This window comes from the organism of the source record quoted next, unplaced genomic scaffold (assembly GCF_019419815.1).
Source record: "Pyrus x bretschneideri cultivar Hongxiangsu unplaced genomic scaffold, Pyrus_bretschneideri_v1 Contig41, whole genome shotgun sequence".
Classification (NCBI taxonomy): Eukaryota; Viridiplantae; Streptophyta; class Magnoliopsida; order Rosales; family Rosaceae; genus Pyrus; species Pyrus x bretschneideri.
In genome coordinates, this window is record NW_025999735.1 from 3461959 (window position 1) to 3484654 (window position 22696).

The window sequence follows — 22696 nt, forward strand, 5'->3', positions numbered from 1 at the left end:
TCGTGACTAGCGACCTTCACTACTTGCGAATATAAATTCATAACGATTAGGTGAAACAAATTTATATCCTAGCACCAAATTCAAGCATGCAAATTAAGCGTGCACTCTCAATCAACATACAAGAATAAGTTCTAAATCAAACGGTTAAGCAAATTGTATTCACGACTTATGCAACGATAACTAGAAGTAATCAACTTATTTCACATATATAATCATGGTTTCAAATACACCCTTAGCCAAAATGAATTTAGCCAATCATACTCAAAGCAAAACAAAGATTACATGAATTAGACATTGAAATATAAGATAGAATACACCTAAAATTGTTCAACAACTCAGAATGAAGAGCCAAACAATTGCGTGAAACTGTCTCCTTTCCCTTGCTGCGGCAGATTGGATGGTGATGTTTTCTGGGCTGTTTTGATGATGTAGAATGGATTTTGGGGGTGTAGAGGCACGGCAAGGGGTGTAGGTTGAGTGTGGATGAGTGTTTGATGGTTGGAAGGTGGTGGAGAACTTGGCAAAGATGGTGGAAGAAGGTGGAGTGGCTGGTTGTATTTCTAGGCTGCAGAATGGTGTTTTAGGATGTTTGGAAGGTGGTGGAAGTGAATGGACGAGTTTTGGTGGTGAATGATACCCTAGGGTTCGGCCAAGGGCTGAATATATGTGTTTTGGGAAGTTAATAACATACCTAATTAAGTTATGATTCAGATTTCCTAGTCTAAATAGAAAAGGTAAGTGAATAAAGTCCAAATAAAATCAGAAAAAGGGGATGCACAAATTTGAACAAGTAAGGAATGTCCTTGCCTTGCAAGGAATCAGAAATTAAACCCCTTGCACAGCAAGGAAATGAAATTTAAGGTAAGTTATGAAATTGGTGCAAAAGAAGGAAGGAAAAGTCAATTCCTTGCAAGAAATCAGAAATTAGGACTTTAGAGAAAGTTTTAGAACTAGGAAAGTGAATTAAACTAGGAAATAAGAAATTAAAATCTGGAAACACAAGGGAAGGTGCGGCATAAAGTTTAGGGAAAGGTAAGGCACAAAACAAGAGGTATTAGAATAAGGGAAAGGTCCTAACACATATGGAAAATAGGGAAGTTTACACAAAGAAAGGGAAACAACCTTCTTTGCACGGCAAGGAAGGGAAAATTTGCAAAGAACCTTTGTTTGTTGTCCAAGGGTGCTCGGGAGCCATCTTAAGTGCTAAAACTTAGAGCATTCTTGATTTAGGAAAGGTCAACCAAAATAGGGAATTTTGGCTTAACTTTCCTACTTCAAGTAGGAATCCTTGTCGTAGTAGGAATCCTTGCGACATCAACTCTTCAATTTCGTCCATTCCTTTTGCTCCAAGCATAAGCTATCCAATTTGTGCCCAAAAATGCTCCAAAAGGCTCCAAAATGCATCCTTTCGCCAAATACGTCTTATGAACCTGAAAACACACAAAAGAAGCTTAAAGAACTAAAATAACTAAGAACTAAAATAACTAAGAACTAATAACATAAATGCACGAAAACAAGCAAACTAAGTCGCATAAATATGCTCCTATCAGCAATTTCTATTCACTTAGGGGGATTAAATTACCTATTGCCCAAGGGACTTTTTAAGGGTGGAAGTGCTCTTATGAAGACATAAATTAATCACATCTAATAGGAGGATATGTAACTATATGCTCGCTATGACGGTTTTACCTTTGACGTTGTGAGCAGAAAAAACCACTCCAAGGAATGTGGCTCCTGTCTACCTTCCATAAGGGACCGTGGCACTTGCCTGCCCTGTACGTATTAGACTTTTCGGCCATCAATGTATCAAAGATGCTTCAGGCCATGATATTTCCTGCCACCGAGCCATACTCGCCCAATGGTGACATAAGCTAGCTCTTAGGAGTTCCCCCTTTGGTGTCTGGCGTGCTGGTACTTTTACTAACAGTGACCTTCAGAACTATGAGCTGGAATAACTGCGAAGATTAGTCTGCTCCATTACTAGCATAACAATAAGGTCTGCCTAGTATGGCCTGCAACCTTCTCTCCTAGCTACCTGTTATGGTTTAGGTCTATAAATAGCCAAGTCAAACAAGAAAAATGGATATTGCCACTTGCTACTCAAAACTATCTCAAGTTCATAGTTTCTCTCAAACCATTTTTTTGACTTAAGCATCAAGGGTCATTTCCCTCCCATTTTTCTTAGACGTTTGTCAATTAAGCTAACGGTGTTTGTTATTTTGCAAGTTTGATTTTGTCAATTTAGCCGTGTACAAAATTTACATCCACAATGGTTATTTTAACTTTTGTTCTTATACTTTTGTCCTCACCGCTAAATTAAGATCAGATGTTGAGTAACCATCATTGTTCTAAAAATTACAGCCTAGCACTGCCTAGACACCGAGCGTCTGACCACCGCCCTAATTAATCTTTAGACGTTTGAAAATTAAGAAAGGCAACCTAGACTTGCCTAGGCACCCGCCTGGCCCACCTAAACCCGCCTACGCACTCTCACTTAGACAAAAAATAGATAACTTTCATTCTGCACTTTATTTTTTTGAATAAATTGTAAGAGACTTATTGAATACTTCGATGAACACTCATTACATGCTTGTTCCCTATTTTTCAATATGTTCTAATATTTTATAATTTATATGTCACTTTGTTTTGCAATTTATATATCACAATACAATTATTATTTTTCTTAAGTATAAGTACACATTTATTTATATATTTAGTAATAAATTTAATCAAAATTAAAAGAACCGCCAAGGCCCTGCCTAGACACCTAGGCTCTAAGCTCTGCCTGCCATCCAACTAGCACCTATCGCCTTTTAGAATCATGGGTAACCGTTGAAAAATATTAGTTTTTAGGTTTATTTTTTTGTTGCAAGATGTAATCCTCAATTTGCTGCTGTCCCGACAATCTTTATTTATTTATTTTTTTTCTTGTTGATAAAAATAATGTCCATAATTTTATAACTCTTTCGTTTTTGCTTACTCTGATTTTGAGATTTTCCATGGTCTAAGATAACGGGACCCAAAAAATAAATTAATTAAAAAAATAAAAAAAAGAGCTTGGCTGTTAAAGAGATTCCGGTATCTTGGGGGATCAAGGACGTAGCAAGCAGAACTTCACATGTGACGAGAGAAAGTCATGTGCCAATCGATGAACCACCACCATTTTACAAAGGGACCCCGTCCCACGTGTAGTGGTGACCACAGCCCTTTGAATCCTTTGACCCTTTTCGTCACTCACAATTTTATTGTTCTGCACCACAAAAATTGCAGGCCTTGTGAGTTGTGAGAGGTTTCAAAGTTGAAAATTGGAACACGTTGCATGTGGGTGACCATGCATGCCATGTGATCCACATCTCTCTCTTCCTCCTGCATTATATGCAATGCAATTACGAATTCTGACATCTATGTTTAGATAATTAAGCTAGCTACAATCGCGCATGTGAGTGTCTGTTAATCATTGATGCAACTAAATTTGCATGAATGATTGTCCATAACATCAATTTTGTTGCGCATATCACTCACATGTGTCACAAAGTTAGAAATGAGACATGATGAAGACACTAATTTGGAGACAGCAAACCCCTGGCCCTTGAGGTCCTATATGCTCGGAGATCTCCAATTGTAAGCGAAATTATAGTGCAATCAAATAGTCCAAATTCATTAAAAACACATTAGGTCACACAACCTTACATATAGCATTAACAAAGCAAGAACACACGCTCTCTCTCCTTTTGGAGAGGGCTGGCTACATATCTTAGTGCACATCTACAAACAAAACCAGTTGGAACAGCAGCAAAATAGGAAAAACAATATCTCAAAAGAAAATAAAGAAAGAGCATTGGATGCCATTGTAATTAACTAGTGCAATCCAACGGCTACTTTTCTTTTTCTTTTCTTTTAAAAAAAAAAAAAAAAAAAAGAAAGAAAAATAAAAGAAAAAGACCACCCTGACAACGGCTACTTTTGGGTCATGGGGGCTAGACCTTTTTTATGGCCTAGAAAATGCTTAGTTAAAAAAGTGCTTTGTAAAAAGGTGCTTATATATATCTTGACTTGTTTGTCAAATAAGCTAGCTAGGAGTGGAGTGGAAATTTAGGCGAGAAGTGTAAGTGGCTTTTGGAGACCAATTACTGGGAATGACGTCTCTGGCAGAGAGAGTTTTTGCTGTTGAGAGAGTTGTAATCTTCACTGAGAATGGTCCATTTAGAGGACCCCCATTTATGCACCAATTAGCTCCCCAGACATGACTCATCTCGATCCACTCACTAGAACTTGCCTGCACCATTCCACCAACACAAAAATATAAATAAAATTAGTGAACTTAAAGATTCTCTAATCAGTTAGTTAACACTAAAGTATTGCTTTGTAAAATTGATCCGGGTTGAGGTACGAAATAGGATTTGTGTTATCGAGTTTAGGAGAGTAACTTACATGACAAATGCACACTTTTATTATTGCAGTATTTTTGTATCATGTAAGTCATTATTCTAATAACTAAAATATTAATTGTATGTATGAGTATCTTTCTTTTGTTGCTTTCATAAACCCTTTTGGGCACGTTTACAGTGCTTTTTATGTGAAAACATGGAATTGCACGATATTTCAAGGAAAAACTATCTTTACTTTTGTTGATTTGGCATTTTTTTTATTATCTTGTTAGCAAATGTAAATGTTAATGTAAAGTAACTAAAGTTGCAAGAGGCATGCATGCAGCATTGTAAAAGAAAAAAAAAAAAGAAGGAGAACGTACTGGTCTTATATGCATCGATCCGACGTCTCCATCTCCATCCTCAAACTCTACCAGAAGTGATAGCCAATAATTTGTTGAACCTTCATTTACATGGAAGGCTATTTGCTTCCCAGGATATTTACATGGTGTCCTGCAGTTAAAATAAATAAAATATATTATTATTATTTCAATTCGTCAAGGATATGAATTCAAAATAAAAGAATACAAAAAGGTGAAAATAACTGAGTGGTGTGTTAACTGTTTGGGTTCAGTTTTTCATAGGGTAATTAAAAGCATTCTTCATTAAACAATCATCAAAGCATATTAACGTAAGATATACAGACAAAGGAGTGACTGCATTAAAACTTTACTCGAGAAAAAACTATGTGAGAAAAACCTCGAGGAAGAAAAGAATGAAAACGACATTCGGTAGTTGCTTAAAGTCAATTGTTCCCCAAAAATCACAACCGTTGTTTGGCAAATAACTGAAAAACAGATGTAGTAGTTAATTAAAAAGTGAAAGAATGTTTCAAGATTAACTCATTTAGCTTGTTTTCTTAAAACAAAGAAAATAAAACAAAAAGGAAATAAACAAAATTAGTAATTAACCAGCAAATAGACGAGAGATTTTTCAATGTGACCGGTATACGGGGTGATATATCACGTGTTACTGTATAAATGGTGAGATATGTGTGCTAAAAGGTTAATAACTTAAAAAACGAAATTTCCCACCACTTCTATTAAAACACATGATGTACCATTTGCGTTCTGTTACAATTAAAAATTTTGTCAAATAAACAAAAGGTTCCATAAAATAAATTATAAAGGACAAAAGAGGACCGTTAAAGCAAACAAGCTAACACACGGTAAACATGACATATGAGAACGTACCGTCGGTAAAGGACAGAGAGCTCGCCTCGGTTTCTGAGCAGACCGCCATTACCGGCGACAGCCATGCGTCCAAAGGCGGCGCCACTGAGGTCGAAGTGGGTGCGCCCATTCGAGCAGTAACCACCCGGGCACTCATCCGTCACAATTATCGTGACGGCTCGTCTCGAACAGATGCTCTGGTCGAGACACTTGACTTTGTAACACGCCCCGCACCCCTCGCCGCTCTTGAACAGCACTGGGCTCACCGCCCCAACCCTCGCCCTGTACGGCTTCACGTCCACCATTGACCCGTACCCACATGCTCCGCCTACCAAAATTACGCACATGCCGACATAATTAATTCATGGATAATTAAGAATATCTGTAACATAATCTTAACAAACTATAAATCGTATCATTGTTTTCTCATTAATGTGAAATACAATATTTTTATTATTTATTTAAAAATGATATGATAATTAACTTGACTAAATCTAAAATTGCGAAAGAATATATAATACATTTGAGATGTACAAAATCTGTTGAGACTGTAGGTACAAATTATATTATAGACAGTCTATACATGCGGCATTGTAAGCTAAAGCCAAATTGGGTTTGAGGGTAGGGGCCTACCGTCGCTGCCGTCGCCTTCGGGACTGCCGTACCAGGTGGCGGTGGCTGGGAGCCAGCGGGTGTTGGCCCCGGGTTGCTGAACTTGACAAGACACAAGCAGAAGCAACGAATTCAGCACCAAAACAAGGCTGCAGCCACGGTGGAGAAGCTGCATTGTGAGCTAGGCTGCTTAATTAAGTGGCGTGTTGAGTGGCGGCGGTGGCGGGCAACAGTTCTGAGCACTGGTTTGGCTAAAAAGTGAGCACAAAGCTTTGCCGACAGTTATGTAGTTGTGTTATGTTTTTGGTATAGGTGTTGTAGTGTATATGTAGGATATATAGCACAAGCTGCACGGCTGCCACAGAAAAAGCTTCAATAATTTCACCATGACCATCTGCCCCATGTGCTGTCGTTGTATTTACACCACAAGCCACTCAAACCTGGGCCCACCGACGGTTAAGGCGTTATTTCCGGCTCTCTTTACCTTCGGTGTGTTTGTTCGGTTGTATGCATTGATGACGGAGTGACTGAATGGTAGGGGTGTTTTCGTAATTTCAAACAATTGGACCGTTAAGCTTTTCGTCCTTCTGGTAAGTTAAGGACCGCTAGTAAACAGTGTGCCGTCAAAGCACAATGTGATCTACAACGGAGTAGTGTACTATATATTTTTATACAAGTAGTAAGATACTTATATTAAAAAAATTAATAATATAAAAAATAAAAATTTCTAACACTTATATAATAACACGTAAATATATAAAAAGTCTTTAGTGTGAGTGGTTGTAAATCTCTAGGTTCAAGAAGTGTACTACTTATTATGTTACGGGCACAAGAGTGAGGCAAGGGGCAAGTTGTGCAAGAAAATAGTAGGAGGGCAAGTGTGGCCACGGAGGAGGCCGTTAGAGAAAACGCAGTGTGAACTAATGGCTGACATTTATGCGGTTTTCCCCCGGGATGTTGGCAGGTTTTGTTGACTGGTTTAACTGATTTTATCTCGAAGAGTAATGTCACATTTATTAGAGTTCCTTTCTTACGGCCATTCTATACACAGCTCGCTGATCCAAACATTTTGAGTGAACCAAGGACAAAAAGCTTATAAATTATGTTAGACATGGAAGACGCTTTCAAATAAAACCAAAATAGTATTGATCATAAAATTTAACATTACAACTTACAAGTTATAATTGTTCATGACGAGTTTATATTATGAAACATGTAGCATTATGATTTCGTTGTTAATACAAGAAAAAAAATGCTAGGAAAATCATGTTTTAGACCATTTGGGGTAGACAATATAATGTGTCGGTTGATGGTTATATTCCTTTTGTAATGATACGAAGAAAAAATCAAATCATCATCCACTACAACATGTGGTTTACAAAATATGGTTTAAGTAGATGATATCTCTAGCATCATCTTAAGAAAAAACATATTTCTCAACGTATGTAAACAATCAAGCTATCACTCAATCGCTAATATCCCATTTTGTTACTCACCATACCTTGCCCAATTCTAGATGGGTAAAACCCCATAAATGGTTGGGAAATTTTTGCGATATTGGTAGGCAGTTGGCCACCTTGCCATGAAAGAGGGGGGAATATAATGAAACTAAGCAAAGAAAGAAAACAAACGAGTATGGAGAGAACTTATGAACTACTACACTAATTGGGACAGGGGTGCGTGGTTGAAATTTAGATAATGCGATTGAAGTTCATTTATCGATGGGGAGCTGAAACATCTTGACCTAGCATCTACTTTGATTTTCTCCCTCCAAGGGATCGTATGGGAACAACACTCTGAATAAAGATTCGAACTTGAGACGTTTTTCAATTGTGAGAAGGAAAATGTTAGACAAAACCTAGGCCTCCAAAAAAAAAAGTGTCCTACAATGCATGCTAACACCCTATGTCTCGTACATGTGCTTCTTAAACGTGAAAATAAACAAAAACAAGGCAGCCTAGCGAAAATAACTGAAAATATGTGGGATAGGGTTTAGAGGCTTCAGACTGACCACAACCTCCTAGAACGAGAGTTTTAATACCATATTAGACAAACATTAGCCTCTAAAAGCTTAAACTGCCATGCTGAAACCAACAATGCACATCAAGCTAATGAAGTACTTGTACCAAAAATTATTTGGTTAATAACAAGCAAAAACCAATCTAAACAAACAAAATTGAACTCATGAGTAATAATTAAAATTATGATATTTCTTTGGCGATTACTCCTTTACTTAATCCTTTATTCCTATGGAAACATGTTATAACTTGAGAAATCACGGCCTGAAGTCACGATTTATTGGCTGTAATTTGTGTGGCCCAACATTTTTCCGGTGCACGAACAAAATTTGTGGCTTACCTATCTTAACAAGTGAGAGATTTTTCGATGTGCCGGAAACACAGTTTTGTACGCTCAGTATATAATATAAGTGGTTGGAGTTTTTTTTCCTCAAGTGTCTAATTACTTGTATTATAACACTTGATGCACCGGGACGTATTCCCGACACACTAAAAAATCTTAGCTAACAAGTTGGAGATAAGCTAGTGGATAGGCCAATAACGCATCGAACTTATATATATACTAACAAAAAAATGGGACCAAACACACATGCTAAAAGAAATCTCATTGTCTATGGACCAAACACATACTAAAAGAAATCTCATTGTCTTGTTTGGTAATGTAAATCACTAATTAAAGAGCTAGAATTACTATTTACGTTGATGCTGTTTTTTTACTCAATATATATGTATATATGCATGCGTGTAACCTCGTGGATGAAGTAGCAATTACGCATCTAATCATGTATATATAGTTATACGGTTTTTGTTTGCATGTTTATTTTCTAAGCTAGCACTTGATTCGATGCGTTTATATTTATTGATCCAAGAAACATCATCTTGAAAACAAAGAAAAATGCTGCTTAGTTGACAAATTAGAAGGAAAATCCACACCGGTTTCATACATGATCACTTGTTTAAATCATTCTGTTAAACATGTGAAGGACTCCGTCCATGTAGTTAGCTACTACTATTACTTTTATGTCGTATTAACATGCGATTAAGAATTGAATTTTGTGCGGATTACAAATTGGACGGTAAAGAGAATTTCAACTCAGGATCCCGAATTCACATAAAAATGTTCTTAACCAACTGAACTACAAACCCTTGTAAGATAAGTACAATATCAAACAACATATATATCTAGGCTTTGGAGTTGTGTTGAGAGCATTTAGATCATGATATATATTTATTGTTTCTTTCTTCAAAGTTCAAACAATAGGTAGCTAGATTATAACTATATGGTGTTATGTCAGTTACTAGTTTTAATTAACTGAAGCCAACAGCCTACGATAACTATATGGTGTCATGAGTATGAAAACTTCTTCTTGATCGCATTCAATGGACTCATTCTCCATTGAGCACCTACGTACTTATCTTAGTGTCAGTCACACCAATGACTCGAGGCCAGTCACTCTCTTTGAGAGAAGACATAGCACATACTGATCTTAACGGACTATCAATGCCCAATTGGCAATCCTATAATTAGGAATGTTTAGAATATGTGTACGAAAGTGAATGGTCTCATGAATCTAACTTCTTTATATCACATTCTTCCAATTACATATTCCTTGGACTTATTGTTCAAGCATATAACATTTATATGAGATGGCTTTAGACAATAATATTTGCCTTATATAAAACTATATTAGTTTAACATGTGAAATGTTGTAAACTATCATCATATGATTGGCTTTAGGGCACATTTCCAACAATTTTTGGCCTAATTCTTCTTTTGATGATTGATTCAACCTCTAGTTAGAAAAATATACCTTGATTATATTTCATCTCTTTAACAACTTTAGATAAGAAGCTTGTTCCGATGGAGAGAAGAACTAGCCCTCTACGTTTGAGAACTTCCATTCAAATTGACAGTTTATATGGTTTTAGTCAAATTTGCTAGTGTAGAAACAAGTAATACCCCTTTTACTAATGAGTCCCCATTAGGGTTTCCATATTATTAGCTATCTTAAAGCACGTGTACTTGAGAAATCACGATTAATAGGCCAATAATCGATTGAACTTATATATATATATACTTACCAAAAAAAAGTTGGACCAACCACACATGCTAATAGGAAGGGCCTCATTTTCTTGTTTTGTAATTTTAAATCCCTAATTAAAGAGCTAGAATTACTATTGCCGTTGATGATGTTTATTTGTCTCAATATGTGCATGCGTGTAATCTCGTGGATGAAGAAGCAATTTTGCATCTAATGATGGATATATAATTATACGGTTTTTGTTTGCATGTTTATTTTCTAAGCTAGCACTTGAATCGATGCGATTATATTTATTGATCCAAGAAACATCATCTCGAAAACAAAGAAAAATGCTGCTTAGTTGACAAAATAGAAGAAAAATCTACACCGGTTTCATACACGATCACTTGTTTAAATCATTCTGTTAAACATGTGAAGGACTCCGGCCATGTAGTTAATCAGCTACTACTATTACTTTTATGTCGTATTAACATGCGAGTAAGAATTGAATTTTGTGTTGATCATAAATCGGATGGTAAAGAGAATTTGAACTCGGGATCTCCAATTTACATAAAAATATTCATAACTAACAGAATTACAAACTCTTATAATATAAATACATTATCAACCGACATATCTATGCTTTGGATTTATGTTGAGAGCATTGAGATCATGATATATATTTGTTGTTTCTTTGTTCAAAGCTCAAATAATACGTAACTAAATTATAACTATATGATGTTATGCCAACGTCTAGTTTTAATTAACTGAAGCCAACGGCCTACAAAAATCATAGATGAGCTGAGTTGCAAAAATAAATATTCAGGACCCTACATGCACATGCATGAACACAATGAATCAAATAAGAATCCTACTGTGCGTGCGTCACGAGGATTATCATACTGCCAATGACAGTATATCAACTTGTCACATGGACCCTTTTGGCCAAAGAAATGAAAAAAAAAAAACAAAAAGAAAGGGATAATGTATTTTTTTATATATAAGATTGAGAAATAAATTTGTTGCTATTAATATTTTCGAAAAATCTATAGCATTATAGAAAAATATATGATGTCAATTAAGAGTCATTGTGTTGATACTATATCTTGTACTGATGAAATGACTTAAGCTTCTTCATTCATCGTCAATTCTTAAGGTATGTTTACTTACGAGGAATGAAATTTGAAGAAATAGGTATCATTCTTATTCATATGATTTGGGAATGAGATATCTCAAAAATCGAGGTATCACACTAATAGGGAGTTGTTTATCTCATACACATTCCTTCTCATACTCATTCATTATTGTACTCATTCACTCGTACTCATACCATGTAAGTATGTGTGCCCCTAACTTCTAGTACCACTACTCATACCATGTAAGTACGGTGCTAAGTTCTTTCGCTGGCCGTATGCTTCCTTCGCCCTTAGACTCCAGGATACTCACATTCTACAAACTGAACAAACTTGGTACTAGTTGCTTTAATATGAAGCTAGCTTAAGCTTGAGGTAACAATTCGAAGCACTTCCTTGTGCTTCTTCAAAAAGTCACGTTGCACCATGATCCGATCAGGAATCTTATTACTTTTGTTTAACTTTGTTCTTTTCATAAAAAACATTAGAGTATATGTGTGGTGGTGATACCCCCAACCCAATAGATAATATTCTTTAGTTAATGAAACATCCGTGATTATCGCTAATTGAATAGTTAATTAAGACTAACCCCATGATAGAATCTCCAATAAGATATGAAGCATGAGTACAATCCGTCGAACAAATGAAGAGTCAGATGTGCTCTTAAAACAAGATTTTGCTAATTTTTTTATTAAGCATTCTTTGACCAACTTTAAGTGCAGAGACTTTCTCTAAAGTTTAAAATAATAAATCATAAAATGCTATAAAAGATGGCATTTTCCCGCTCTAGCTGATTTTGCTGGTATGCTTGTTCATGATGGAACATGGTCCAAGAGAGACAAAAAACTTTTAACGCAAATTAGTACAAAAATACAAAAATATAGTTCGCCAAAAAAAATATTAGTACAAAAATATATAATTCAATAAGGCATCGACGCATTTCCTAGCTAAAGATGCCCTTAATTAGAACTAATTATTACTATTCTAAAAATCTCCACATAGCATCGCTTAGGACCCGTCTAGGCACTAGGCGGCTAGCCATAGTCCCGATTAATCCTTAGGCGTTTGAAAGTTAAGAAATTGTGCCTAGACCCGCTTAGGCGTCTGCCTAGCCCGTCTAGGCGCCCGCCTAACCCTCCTAAATCCAATTAGGTCACCACTCTTACTTAGATAGAAAAACAATAACTTTTATTTTGCATTTTAATTTTTCAATAAAATGTAAGAGACTTGTTCAATACTTGGATGAACACTCATTCTATGCATGTTCCCCATGTTTTCAATATGTTCTAATACTTTATAATTTATATGTTATTCTATTTTGCAATTTATGTATCCCAATATAATTATGTGCGTGTTTTTAAGTGTAAAAAATAAAAACATTTATTTATACAATATATAGGGTTGGTTTGAGATTGTGTTGCTTTAAAAAAAAAAAAAAAAAAAAAAAAAAAAGCTTATTAAAAAATATGGAACATTAAATGTATTTGGTAAAACAAAAAAAAATGTTTTTTTTTTATTTAAACTGTTGTCAATGACAGTAGAAAAGCAGAAGCAGGATCTACCATGCTTCCTAAATGAGTGCTTTTTTCTTTTCAAAGCATAGTAATCAATACTCATTTAATAAAATTTTCAAATGACAAATATACCCTCACATGTTTTATAAAATTACAATCTTTGTCCTATATTATTGTCTTTGACAATTATTATATCACATTAAATACCATGTCTATTTTAGTCATTTAACATATTCAAAGCAATTTATATACAAATTTATCAAACACTCGACACTTTTTTTTTATTATTAAAAGCACTTTTACAAAAAAAAAAAAAAAAAAATTACCAAACACTCAACAATATTATTTTACAGCTGTTTATTCTCACAGCACAGTAGAAACAATTTTTTTTTTTTTTAAAAGCACAACAATGCCAAACTCGCTCATAATAAATTTACTTAAATCCTTCTAGTCCGCCTAGGCACTAAGCCTCAGCCTGCCGTCCGACTAACGTCTACCATCTTTTAGAATCTTGCTAATTATATAATTAAGAGTGTGTTGATTGTGCTTAATATATAAAGCATGACTTTCTGGTAGTTAAAAGTAGCAACTTTATAGAAGAAGATCCTTTGTGAATCCATTCAGCAAATGCCACAAAAAAAAAAAAAAAAACTGTCTAATTATTATCTTTAATGCTCATCTCTCTGACACTGAAGAACCAATCTACTTATTATATTCAAGATCATGGCATGAGTGTCCTTAGAATGACTAGCCGAATCATGCTTTCCTGAATTGAAAAATAAATCCGCCCCCTCACCCTTTCTTGATACGAGAGATTCTAGAGTAGAGGGTTAAAAATGATCTCGTATGCAGGAATGAATACTATTAATGAATTGATATACAAGCTTCTTACAAAGTTGAACATTGAACCTCAAATGCACGTTTATGTAAATTATAACCAACAAAACTCCAAGCTCATTGCAATAAAAGAAGGAATTAAATGCTTTACCTTTTGTTTTCTTTTTATTCCTTCCCTTTTTTCGTGCTTTAGTTTGTGACTTTAAGTTAATGCAGGGTTTTCCAGTCTTTTGCTAGGGTTTAATTAAGTTGAATTTCTTTGTTCAACAGTTGTTGGCACATGCCTCTTTACAAAAGCAAACAGAAAGATTATAACAGCAACACACTGACTTTCTTTTATCTTTTGGAAATGAAGTAGTACCCAATGAAGCATTGGATATAAAAAGTACATTAGGAGGGTAAGGCCGTCTCCAACAAAAATGATTAGATATAGTCCCGTCCAAAATTATATCTCTATGAAAAATTATTTTTAAATAAACAGTGGCATACTCATGTATCTTCTTTAACCGAAGGGCCTAAACATAGCCCTCTCAATAATTTATTAGTTTTAAGTTTATACCTTAAATTTGTTGGTTAATTTAATTAAATTACATTTGGATGTTTTCAAATCTAACCGTTGAATTTGAATCAATTATTGCAATTGAGAAGTTGTGTACCAAGGAAGGGCTAAGAGGTGGGGTTACATTTGGCCAGCCTTAGGTCATCTCCGACCGACCCAGGCAAATGGCTTGTGGGCCCCACCAGGCCATAATTCATACACCTGGCCAGTGGGCTGGCCAAAAGAAGCCAGCCCGATTGTAGTAGCCTAGCCCAGCCCACATGCAACTGTAACCTGACGTCAAGTTACCATTGGAATTTGATTTATTTTATTTTTTTTAAGAAATTAAAAAAAAATCTAATTTTTTTTTTCCATAAATACCTAAGCCATTTCTCACATCCTTTTCACCATTCCATACTATCTTACCTCACTTTATTTCAATTCTTCACATTCTATTCTCTTACCTCTTCCAATAATCTTTCCTTTAATTTTTGAGATTATACAAAGATAATAAACCATATCCGAAAAATTATTGAGATTATATAAAGATAAGGTAAGAAATCCGGAGGCTTATTCATTTAGCGACAAGTGACACTCAAAATATCTTTGGATAACCTTATTTTGATATGGCAGTTTAATTTAATTAACCATATTAATTCAATTAAAATAATAAATTATTAAGGGGGCTAAAAAATAGCCCCTTTGGTTGGAGATGGGTTTTTTGTCAAACAAGCTATGTTTTGGCCTATGGCCCTTTGACCCCCTTTCGGTTGGAGATGGCCTTATGTCCCTTTAGCCAAATAATGGTCTGACATGATTCATAGAATTATAGCCTAACCATCGGTTAGAGATGTTTTTTAGGCAAATCAAGTCATTTATTTGCTTTTGAACCTTTACCCCTCTCCATTGATGATGGCCTAACCTGATGCATGTATTCTCATTGGATTGGTGAAGAAGAATACATGAGATTTTTTTTCCATTATTTTTTAAAGTCAAATATACCATATTATTTTTTTTTTTTTTTGTGGCATCCCTTGTTTGGAGAGATTTTTCAGTGTGATCGGTACACGGAGTGGTACACCATGTGTCACTATACAAATTGTGGGATATGTGTGCTAAAAAGTTAATAACTTAACAAAAAAAAAAAATTTCCCACCACTTCTATTAGAACACGTGGTGTACCACCTGTGTTTCCGTCATAATAAAAAATTCTCCCTTGTTTGATAGGAGTATTTTAAAAACTTGACTCAAAACTTATTTAAAAATTGGCCCACGTCTTGAAAACGCTAAAGTGAGTTTTTTTTTTTTTTATTTAGTTTTTAAACTCAAAATCCTAGGCTTTCTCTCTCCACTCACTCCAAATCTGTGTCTTTCTCCCTCTCCTCTGGCCTTGGATCTTTCTTTGGAGCTATTGTAGGGTGATTTCTTTTCTCTTTTTAATTGTTCAGATATAGATTTTGAATATCATACCAAACAAGTTTACAAGTGTTGAAGAAAATTAAAATGTTGAAAATTGTTCTTTGCATTGTTTGACCGTTTGATCCTTCATCAAATTGATGTTATTGTGAGCGTGGAACTTGTTTATGAGTTAACATATAAGCTATATTTGTACCACATTCACACACACAAAAAAAAAAAAAAAAAAAAAAAAAAAAAAAAAAAAGCCCTAATTATGAGCTTAGGCTTCTTTTAAATTAATTATTTGTATTCAAAACAACAATCAAGCACATAATTTGGTCCAAACAGTGCGTATGGCTTATATGCCATTCCCAAAATGGGTCTTTCATATGGGAAAGGATCCTCTCCGGAGCCGGTTCCACCGGAGCCTTCGGATCCTCCTCCTTTCTCTTCTTTCTCTGCACTTTGTCAACCCCCGAAGTCAGGGTCGTGCTCCCCCGGAGTCGGTGTCGTGGGCTCCCTGGAGCTAGTTATCGACAACATCGTAGTAGTCATCGCCGACCGTGTGATTTTGAAGTTTTTCGATAACTAGCATCGAGGAAGCCACAACGTTGACTCCGGCCAATGCCCACTCCAGGGGAGCACGACGCCAACTCCAGGGGTCGAAAACCTGCAAAGAAAGAAGAGGAAGGAGGAGGATCCGGTGGAACCGGCTCCGGAGAGGATCCTCTTCCCTTTCATATGGGTTGTCATATATTTAACAGAGGCCTAGACTTTCAAACAAACATATGGTATAAACAGTGTTTAAAATATCGGTATCGGTGGAAATATCAATAGACAAATTTGTGGAAATATTGAAGGATATATCTTATATCGATATCGATATCGATTGCCTTCGATGGAAATGATGAAAATTTGCTCAAAAACATGGAAATTTAAAATTATTTTTTAGGGAATGTCATATGAAGTCACAACACACTTATGAATCAAGAATTAATGATTAGATAGTGTGTAAACAATAAATATGTGATATGTGAGAAGAAAAACTTCCTTATAATGACAAGTAATAAAATAAAGCATTTCACTAGAAAAAATAAATTATACATAACTTAATTGAAATTTTCGTCACGAAAACAACACAAGTTTTATTGAAGTAAACCAATACCATAACAACACAACAACACAACAAAGCCTTTTCCCACTAGGTGGGGTTGGCTGTGGGGGAATGCAACACGAGGACTTCCAGTTGGTATGATCGCATCCCAAGGATTCGACGTAAGATAGGAGTGCCAGCTGTCGACTACCTGACACCCTCCCCCTCCTCCTTTATCCGGGCTTGGGACCATAAAGAAAGAATTTTAAAAAATAAAGAATGCATAGGCTCATGGATATTTCCTGCAAACTTCTTGCAAATTGTCTGCAAACACCAAATATTTTTTTAAAATGTCAAGGAAATTAACTGATTTCCAGAAGTATCGTGGATATGGAGTGAAGTTTAGACTTCAACCCCTCTCTCCATATTGTTCCCTGAATTTTTGGATATTTCCTTGGAAATATCGAGCATATCTAGGATATTTCAAACACTGGGTATAAATTGATATCATTTCAAAATATTGTAGTGCAATGTAAAAAAATTAAAACCTTGTGTCTTTTTTTTTTTTTTTTTTTTTTTTTTTTTTTTGTTGAGTACCTTAAATCTAAAGAGTGTAAATTGTAGTTGACCCTTTTTCTTAACACAAATTTTAACATGTTAAGTTGTCAAGTTGTAAATAATATCTATCAATTAGATTGAATCATGTACATTATTGCGGTTATGATTCACAAGTCCAACAATACAACATGTCCAACAATGTTTCGCTTTCCAACATGATAAGAGGTGTCAAGTTCAAATCCATTGATCCCATATATCAAAAAGAAACAATACAAGTTAAATAGTTGAGATGAGATCACCCCTTTGTAAGGGAGGACGAAAAGTAAACCAAATTTTAGGAAAACTAATGAAAAAAGCTTGAAAACTTTGAGTTTTAACGATACGGACAAAATAAAGGGTAAACTGAATAGTACAAGTATTGGCTTTTTAGTGTAAAAATGTGATTTTTCGTTAAAGTGAACAGTACCGGGAGCATTTCGTTAATGTTCCCCCAAACTTTAGAAAAAGAGAAAGAAAAAAAAAAGATGTGGTTTCATTGAAGGCTATGTAAAAGTCATACTGTAGTGCCTCCTAAAGGGTAAATTGCTGTTTGATCTCTTGAACTATTATTCTAGTTGAAATTGACCCTTGAACTATTTTTTTGATAAATTAATCTCCTGAACTATTTGAAATATGCCAATTAACACTTTGTCGTTAAATTCCGTCCACTATTCTGTCAAATTCAAGGGTAAATTAGTCTTTTTACCATCAATTCTTACATGTCACTTATAACCACTAATAAAGTTATGACATGTGGACACATAATAATGTGTAATGACAATGTAAAATGATCTGTTATGTAAACGCTTGGTTTCTTTATGTTTCTTATTATGCTATAAGTTTTTGAATTATTATGTGTCCACATGACATTATTTTATTGGTGGGCATAATTGAAAAGTAATAATTAATGATAAAAAGTCTAATTTGCCCTTGAATTTGACGAAATAGTGAACAGAATCTAACGGTAAGGGGTTAATCAGGAGGTTAATTTACCGAAAAGTAGTTTTGGAGTTCAATTTCAACTAGGGTAACAGTTTTGGGGATCAAACCGTAGTTTACCCACTTCGTAAATTGTATAATGTTTCGGCAAGTTGCTCAAGATTTAATATCCACAACATTCATAATCTTGATTATCTTAAAATTAAACAAAATTAGAAGTCTTCCATTCATCTGTAATAATGATGCTTCCCACGGAGTCATGCAAATTGATAAATTAAGTAATAACCAGAGAAATCATGCCAAGTACTTGCAAATCCAACTGCTAAAAACCTCCAAGTTCCTGTAAGAAACTGAAAAGAACAACTTTTAGCTGAAATTGGGGATGTCTGCACATGAAACATGCAAAAGTTGACAAGATGATTGAATGGAGCTTATAAATGAATCGATATATAATATGCATGGTTTAACAATCTATACAGAAACGCAGCGATGAACTGTCAGTTCATGAGGTTCAGCCTTCTGGTATACAGTGAGAGTTTAAAGTACGTACGTGACTAATTCCACCCTCCATCTGCTCGAGTTTATAAAACTTCCAGTGCTCAATTGGTCAACCGACATCAGATGTCTCATTTTTCGGATCCAGTTCTTCCACTCTTATTGTGTCTCCACACTACCGTCCATCCACAAGTAGAAGCCGAGCTGATGCAACCAATTTACCTGTTTGTCTGATTTAGAAAAGGGAAAAACAAAAATCCATAGAATTGCGGGGACAACCCAACTTAGCAGCAAAAACCTTACTACAGTTCACAACCTCCCTGCCCTTCTCTCCACTTGCAGTTGCAGGTCACTTGTAAGATTATAGCCATTCTTTTGTAAGGATCATCATTCAATGAGGACCTTAAAAAAGGATGGATTAATTTACTGGACCACATTTCACGGTGGAAGTATGCGAGTACAATGTGATCCTTGCAAATGGGGATCCCCACATGAAGGCGCCTGCTACTGTAAATATACATTATACATAATATATTATATACTACATATCATTACGAAACAAATTCTGATAATTACGGGGCATGTTATGTTACAAGACATGATTTTACTTAATCAACGGGCTTTTTCACAGTTTGAAAAGGGTATTACTAATCAAAATATAACATTTATACTAACAATATATATGTATACATGTCCATGTGTGTGTGCTCTTTCCATAAAAGTGGCACTACTTATGACACTCTCAGCTGTCCTACAGGATCTGAATGAATCATTAGAGACTCAGACAGGATCTTTTTCTTTTTTATAGATACTCTAGTGAAAAGAAGTAACAAAGATTAAGGCACAAGAATTAGAACAAGATAGATGAAAAGGCGTTAACAGAGTTTTTTGAATTGAGAAACGAAATCAGGATCTTCGATTTAATAAGTAAGATATAATGCAGCAGATATAGAACATGGCCCATTCAAAGAATCGAACGTTTCTACCTTGCCATTGATCCTTATGTTCCATGAATCATTTTTGGAACCATATACGGGGTTACCAACGACATAAGGAGGTGGAAGAACAGCACTCTTTAGGAGTGGAACCCTCTCAGGAACATACTCATCATCACTATCATAATACGGATGTGGCCCAAGAGCTTTGAGTATCATTGCCAATAACAAAGACAGCCCCTGCAAAAGAAGACAACGAACGTTCAACAGAAAGAGGACAGAGAAAAGATGTAAAGGAATGGCCATGATATGCAAACCAGATAGCCCTTATAAGACTTGATTGTATCACACACTATAGACTCCTGTAGGAAACGATAGATGGGCATGATTAAACATGCAAATCACGCTCCAATCTTGACCTTTTAAAATGGTATCCCGAGTTTTTGCATTGGATTTTGAGAGCCTGTGGCCACGCTAATGAAACTATACCATGGAGGATTGTAGAGTTGAATTTCCAATCTTGTGTCCGTAGGTAATATCAACTTCTAGGTTGTGGTTCCTCAACAAGCTCACAGCACAAAACTTGATTCCTGGTCTCCATTTTTGGGAAAGGAGAGAGAAATGTGAGGAAACTGTTGTCTTATGTGTATTTTAACTTTCAATTGGTATTTACGGTTTATAAACGAACAAACCTTTGAATACATAGTGCCGAGCACATGACAAGTTTTCAGGGAAAATATAGCACATCCCACGGCCGGAGCCATTTTAACACACAAACTGAAAGTCAAGAACTAGAGAGGGGGAGCTGTAAAAGTCCAAGTACTTTTATTGGAAAAACTAGGCTAATTATTGCAAGTTGTTACAACATTCCTAATTTTACCACTCTCCTCTAAATTTTTCTTTACTTGTATCAATAATCTAATAGTCATTCATATTAACAAAATATATGCAACTAAATCGGGTTTTTGACATGAGTGAGTGAGAAACCAAAGAGAATGTAGAGGAACTCACAACTCAAAATGAATTTTGGAACTATTTTAACTAGATTAATATAAACAGTCCTCAAAAAGAAATTTTGAGAGGGACCAAGCGCCCCCTGGGCCTATGTTTTGTCCGCCACTGGAGACATGGGTCGAAGTTTCAGTGGCATTGGTGTGGATTTACCCTGAAATATATTTAAGACAGTCGACTGTTTCTGCAGCTTCTACTAGTTCTGGTAAGACATTAAGTGAGACTCATTGAACATTTAACTTTTAATTTCTTCAAACAAGCATGCACAAACATGCAGTACACAAAAAGAAAGTTGAGAGAGACCTGTACACACGCGATTGACAAGCCAATCCATTTTCAGATTTCAAAGTTCGACCTTACAAATTCTTTGAATTGATCAAATCTCCCAGTAGGATGATCTGGAAAGTCTTGGCCACAAGTCAAAAAATTATCAGCATTATAACGAAATCGTTAATATGCTTCTCTCTAAGTCATTAACCCATTAAACAAAAATAACTACACTGTTCTTCGATATACCTCTTCCCAGTCATGGTTTAAAAATATGTCAGCAGTCACTCCAGCTTCAAGCATGAAGAGTAAGAAGACAAACACCATGTACTGTAAGCAATTAAGGTAAAACACAAACAGTTTTGTTAAATATACTTAAAGATAACAGAGTTAAAAAAATAAAAGAAAGTGAAGCCCCACTGAACTGTACTCATTTCTACAAATGTTTTATAAATATCAACATCTAAAACAAAAGGAATCTAAATGATCTGAAAAGATATGGCAAATATGGAGCTGACAATTTAGTTTAAAATCCATCAACTTCCACAGAGAGACAAGTCTATATGCTATGATGATAAATAGCACTCATAATTCAACCTCCCCACTTTGGATGGAACTACTTGAAAAATATGCCTTTTGAAATTAAAGCAATATCTATCTAGCGTTTAAAGCAATATCTATCTCACGTAGATTATTTTTCCCCCTACTACCTCTCTTCATACTTCATAGGAGTAGAAGTGTAGCTAAGCACATAAGTATTGTCAAGAAATGATGCACATGAATACACATTAACAGAATATTAAGAATCTAATAATGACATATGTAATGAGAAGTGAACAGATTGTAAGGGAAGAAAGAAATGACCCTGTTGCAAGCCTAATAACTATAATTAAAAGACGTTGATTTGACAGGGAAAGAATACACAAAAATACACTACTTAAATCATAGAACAAAAAAGGAAAAGCATAAGCAGCAAAAGAATGAAGAGAAATAAACTCATTGATTTATAACTAGTGTTCTTTTTGGGTCAGATAAGCCCATTTTAGAGCTTTCTTAAGAAGCACTTTTGAGGCACTTCCAAGTGTACTTACAAGAAGCACAAAAAAATTTGAAAACAAAACTACAAAAAAGTATATTTCTAACAACGGTGCTATCAGCAAAATTGCACTGTGGAAAATCACTTCCAGCGGAGGCCCTCAGAAACAGACCCTTATGCTGTTTACAGGCTGTTAGAGTTGCTTAATTTAAGGTTGAGTGTGTAAGCTTAAGGTTGTCTATGTTCCTTGTTAACGCTGATTTCTACAGCAGAATACAAGGGGAATTTATGGATTTGTGTTCCATATAAACACCCATATAATCCACTCCTTAGCAATGCAATACAGCAATCTTCCACTTCTCTTCTGACTGTTTTAAAGATAGAGAAGGTGATTTAACTTTTCAAGATCAATCCAAGACAAATATAAACTGAGCCACAAAAAATACTGTGTGGACCTAATATATGTGCATTAAAAAGAGCACTTTCGTTCACTTAATAAAATTATATTAATTTATAGTTAGTTTGTTCGTTTGTTAATCGTGCGCTCTGATATTAAACTTGGTATTAGAGCAGGTTTGATCCTTCAGGGTTGAATCTGTTCTTGGTAGCTAGTTTGTTTGTCTTGTCACGTTCCTCTTCTTCGTTGTGGTCTG

General features: G+C 35.2%; 1 protein-coding gene and 1 pseudogene across 1 annotated transcript; both read right to left on the reverse strand.

Annotated features, from left to right (window-relative positions):
• Positions 1–3637: 3637 nt before the first annotated feature.
• On the reverse strand, positions 3638–6525 carry LOC103948568 (expansin-B3-like). Its single transcript, XM_048566478.1, has 4 exons — positions 6233–6525; positions 5621–5927; positions 4751–4880; positions 3638–4276 (listed from the first exon to the last, which is right to left on the reverse strand). Exons 1-4 carry the CDS (start codon positions 6384–6386, stop codon positions 4070–4072), a joined length of 798 nt encoding a protein of 265 aa, XP_048422435.1. The 5' UTR covers positions 6387–6525; the 3' UTR covers positions 3638–4069.
• A 9671-nt stretch (positions 6526–16196) lies between these two features.
• Positions 16197–21470, reverse strand: LOC103948569 (annotated as a pseudogene).
• Between the last annotated feature and the right edge of the window lie 1226 nt (positions 21471–22696).

Bases quoted from the DNA above. Each gene is read 5' to 3' on its own strand.
- LOC103948568 (XM_048566478.1), bottom strand. From the start codon at position 6,386: ATGCAGCTTCTCCACCGTGGCTGCAGCCTTGTTTTGGTGCTGAATTCG. The intron at 5,928-6,232 runs GTAGGCCCCTAC...TAATTTTGGTAG, and splicing joins CGAAGGCGACGGCAGCGACG to GCGGAGCATGTGGGTACGGG. The intron at 4,277-4,750 runs GTACGTTCTCCT...GGAATGGTGCAG, and splicing joins GATCGATGCATATAAGACCA to GCAAGTTCTAGTGAGTGGAT.